Source organism: Tribolium castaneum, unplaced genomic scaffold (assembly GCF_031307605.1).
Source record: "Tribolium castaneum strain GA2 unplaced genomic scaffold, icTriCast1.1 ptg000085l, whole genome shotgun sequence".
NCBI classification, from domain to species: Eukaryota; Metazoa; Arthropoda; class Insecta; order Coleoptera; family Tenebrionidae; genus Tribolium; species Tribolium castaneum.
This window is the reverse complement of record NW_026986682.1, coordinates 14,487-19,199: the sequence shown is the minus strand read 5'-3', so window position 1 is coordinate 19,199 and position 4,713 is coordinate 14,487. Positions and strand designations below refer to the sequence as shown.

At 33.6% G+C, this 4,713-nt stretch overlaps 1 protein-coding gene across 1 annotated transcript; it reads right to left on the bottom strand.

The window, feature by feature from the left end:
- Window positions 1-1,265: 1,265 nt before the first annotated feature.
- LOC103314328 (hypothetical protein) lies at window positions 1,266-4,236 on the bottom strand. The gene is made up of 2 exons (XM_064359690.1): window positions 2,832-4,236; window positions 1,266-2,772 (listed from the first exon to the last, which is right to left on the bottom strand). Exons 1-2 carry the CDS (start codon window positions 3,607-3,609, stop codon window positions 1,445-1,447), a joined length of 2,106 nt encoding a protein of 701 aa, XP_064215760.1. The 5' UTR covers window positions 3,610-4,236; the 3' UTR covers window positions 1,266-1,444.
- Window positions 4,237-4,713: the final 477 nt, after the last annotated feature.

The window sequence follows — 4,713 nt, the reverse complement described above, 5'->3', positions numbered from 1 at the left end:
TCTCATAAGATACGTTGATAGCAGTGTCTAAAAAAAAACGTAATGCAAATCTATAGGTACCTAATTATTTTGTTAAAAAAATTAATTCCGAAATCATGTGCTTTAATTTTATACCATTATTAGAGAAATCGCTAAAATTCCTATTTGTGCCGATACATTTCTCTGTCTTGAACAAATGCAATAAAATTATTATCTTGTGGGTCACCCCAATGGTGGTTACCTCCAGCGGTGCGTCCTAAACCCGTCATAAATCTTCTTCCAGCTAGCTACGCATTCGAAGAAGGATGCATTAAAAGTTGCCTACTTACAATTTAATTTTTGCTTTATATCTAACAATTAAGAACAGTTAACAAAAATCTAAAATATCTCAGGTCTGTATTTTTAAATTTCCTATAAAATGGTTTTTTTTAATTCTCAATACAATGCACCGTTATCAAAAATTCGTATCAACTTCATTAACAGACATTTTATTTAATAAAAAAATATCTAGCCATTTATTTTAATCAAGAATGTTTCTTGGAACTACATTTACTTATAAAGAAACACTGCAAATGTCAAGAAACTCTTCAAGTCTAAATTTGCGGCTAAAAACAGTAAAAACAGTTTACACGTAAAACGTATGCGCCAGCTCCCAGAGGGTCTAGAGCCTTAAGGCTAGGTTAAAAGGAATCTCGAACTCGCTCTCGGGGTGTCGATCATAAAACTGTCGGTCCGACCGGCTTAGGGCGCTTAAAATTCTGTGGTTATGCTGATGTCACAACAAAGAATGTATTTGTGATTTACAACATTACCTAGATTGGTCTTACTTGATATTTGTATGCCCAAAGAAGATGTTCCCAATTTGAACAGTTTTATTTTAAATTTGAAGTGTTTATTTAATGAAAAAGAAAAAACGTTCTAAAATACTGGTAAATCACGATAAAAAGAAACTAATTCAAGGCGTTCTCTGGATTGTCAATTTTTCGGATTACTCAATTAGTTTAATAAATATAATTTTAATTTAAGATTCGATTAACATATAGTCGAATTAAAAGATTTGACTGTAGTTAGGAACATAGGTCTTATGCAATGAAACATGCGTAAAAAAAGATTCATATATTTTCAAAAAAAATATTTTTTTTAACTAACAGAAATTTCTATATTTACATCATACTAGCTATTTACAAAAACCTAAAAACTATGTATCTATATGTTAAAAATTAAAAAATAACAATAAATGAAAAATTTAGACTTTCATGTATTTACAATGAAAAATGGTGGTAAAAATTAATTAATTAACAGAAATTTCAATATTTACAAGAACCTAGCTATTTACAACATACCTAACTATGTACTAAAAGCTAAAAATAAAAATTAGGCAATAAACTAGTCCTGCCGTCATGGATAAAGAATAGACCTAAAAAATAAGAGCCGGAAAAAAGTTCCATATATAAAAAATGCTTACCTATTTATTATCACGTATGGGCATATTTCTGATGTGTCGTGGATCAACCAATTCTGGTAACAAGGAATGGAAGTAAAACCTTTGAAGTTTTGGTAACATTTTTTCCTCCCAAAACTCATTATCTTTCATTACCCATTGTGTTTTTAAAGGATAATTATCTCCTAACCAAACACCTAAGAGGCAGGACTCTTTGTCAGCTATTTGTAGCTGCCCTTGAATTTGGTAATACCAATCGTGATTTTTATTGATTTTGAAAATTCTTGTCGCTGCTTCTTGTTTCCAAAAAGTTATTTTTTTTGAAATAACTGCTTCCTCAAATGACATTTTTTTCTGGAACGCGGAGTATGGGCACTTAATCTCTACAATGGAGTCCAAATCCAGAATTAGACCGTCTGGTGAAGCACCCAAAAAATTCCACTTTTTGTTGACAAAGAGACCACAGCTCACAATTGTTACATTTTCTTGCTGCATTAGCTGGAGCCTCGCTTTTTCCTCATTTACCTTTCCGTGGTTGATGGACGGCACATTTAAAGTTTTTATTTGATACAACAAACTCTTAATCGTATTGGCAGGACTTGTGGTAGCATTCATTTTACAAACTCTCCCAAAATTGGAAGCAGTAAGCAACTTTCTGCGTTCTTCGAGCCATTGTCCGGAGCCAGCTTGAAGCCTTGTGGACTCTTGCAGCTGAACTCTTTCGGCATCTGTTTTTTCTAATCCTTGAAGAAACGCCTTTTTGTTCTCTTCGAAAATTTCAGGAGTCATATCCGGTTTTTCGCAATTTTCTCCATAATCAGCATTTCCTTTATCGTTTGTCGCTTGCACTTTTCTTCCTTTTTTTCTAGCCATTTCCCACGTTCTCATTGCTTTCCTACGCCTTCGAATTTCCATGGTTTCTAGTAAACGATTGCGAGACCTTTTCGAAATTCTTCCAAGATACATGTGGGCATGTTTGCTGTTGAAAGAAACTACAGCTGCCATACATCTTGTTTCGTATGATTGTGACAAGCTGTAATTTATTCTTTTTCCACCAATGAATTTTGCTACTATGGAGTTAAATCCTTCCACCACATTATTATCAACATCGCATAGCAAGCTTCTGGAGTGACTTGCCAGAGTGCGCAAAATATTTTGAATTTGTCCCTTTAGTTCAGTGGAAATTGTGTCCCATGTGTTTGTATCCGTTTTTCGTTGGCAGAAATAATTCGCACAATCTTTGTGTTCTCCAAACACATGCTGGGCGCAATTCAAAATATCCTGCCGTAACCTTCCAGCCGCTGAAACCTTATCCGCTTCTTTTTTCCTGTATGTTATTGCCGCTCTTATTCCTGAAATTGCATATAAATTAGATTTTTATAAAATGGAGAACTTATTTTACTATTTATACCTGTGGACAGCCGCATGATTTTCCCTTCCAGCAGTTTCCTATTTTGTAAAGGAAACTTTCTGTCACCCACAAGGCTTTTGAGTTTTCCACGTAGATTGCGTAAAAGGTGATTTCGGCATTCAATTTTTTCAACAGTCAAATTGTTGTATGGGCGTCCCTCGATGATTTTCTTGTAGGTACTACTATCTCCGTCTCCAATTAGCGTGTTGTATTTGATGTTGTACATCTCGACACTGGTTTTAAATCCTTGTAAAATAATTTGCGACTCCATACTACCGGAACTGCCAATATGGTTTTTTGTACAAACATGATCAGTGGGAGAACGTTCTTTTTGACGAGAACAAATCATACAAAATTTGTTTCTGACTCCCAGATACAGGACTTTCCCAGTGTGAGCTCCTACTATGGCCGCTGCTCCAGTTAGCGAATTGAAATTTGACTTGTTAGAGCGTGTGCCCCATGTCCCATCAGCTACAACGGGAACTAGAGCACACCCATCTTGATCGATGGCTCCAATTTCCTTCGCATGAAGAATTTCTTCTTCGGCAGCTTCTTTCATTGTCGCTACAGCAGCTTTCGAAAAATCTTCAGAAACTTTGTTCTCATATTTTTTATATGTAGGGTATGACATAGAAGAAATATTCAAACAACACAAGAATTCTTCCAAGTTGTAGTATCCTCCTCCAATGGCGATTATACCATTTACTGCAGCCTCATTCAAGTTTCTTTCATTTCCAAATGGGTCTTGTGTATGAAGATGAAATTCACCATGGCACATATTGCATTTTAAAATAAATTTCGAAAATAAGCAATTGCGCACTTCTTTTATAACTTTTAAATTTTCCCAAGTGCATCCAAATCTGTGACCATGAGCAGCTATATTGGCGATATTTTTGAAAAGGTAAGCAAAGTTTACAATTCGGTTCCCAGTAACTTCAACATTTTTTAAATCGTTTGATGTTGATGGGTTATTAGAAGCAGTCTCAAATGACTTTCAGACGTATTAGGTGATGTCCCCTCCACATTCAACCCCTTTTTTGAATTCTAAAAACAAATTCAAAAATAAAAAGTTTATTTTTACTAAATCTCAAAAACTAATAATCATACAAAATTCAGTTCGTTAAATACCTTTTTCTGTTTATTCAATTTTTTCAAATATATTTTAAAATATGAAAGTATAAAGTATAGTAAAGTATAAAAAATGTGACTTACCCAGTACTTACAAAGAGAAGCAATGTTCCCTTTGTTTCTCTTAGTACTAGACAAAGTTCTTCCATTGCCTTTGGATCTAGCCATTTTGTAAAATGTCACTAAGCACAAACTCCACACAATAGCACAGCGAACTGTTAAACAGTAATTAAAAATTACCATAGTTTTGCACGTCTTATATTAGCAGAAGCTTCCCCCTACCACTTTAGGGAGATTCCAATGTAGGGGGTTGGTGTTTTCTCTTTTAAATAGCAATAACTATACTTTCCCAAGAATGTAAATTTTATAAAAACGAATAACGTATAATAACGAATAACACTCTAAATACCTATGGTCACTGGTAGAGTAGAGAATTAACAAAAAAATCTTTAGGTCGAAGAACACAATTATGCAATTGCTATTCATCTTTTTTTACTTAATTTTAATTTTATTTTTTAATTACTAAAAAGTGTACTGTCAAAAACAACAAGCAGAAATAATCGTGGGCAATACTACTCTATCTTTTCTGACAATGAAATGACAAAAGTGTCCAAAATTTTTTGCTCACTATTGTAGGTGTCATTTTTTGACGAAACAAAGTCGTGCGAATTTTTTTAATGCTATAATTATTATCATTATTATCAATTTTTATATTAAAACACAATAGCTCCAAAGCGTTATAGTTTAGGAAATA

Coding starts and splice junctions, on each gene's coding strand:
- LOC103314328 (XM_064359690.1), bottom strand. CDS start 3,609: ATGTGCCATGGTGAATTTCATCTTCATACACAAGACCCATTTGGAAAT. Junction 2,773..2,831: donor AATCATGCGGCTGTCCACAG/GTATAAATAGTA, acceptor ATGCAATTTCAG/GAATAAGAGCGGCAATAACA.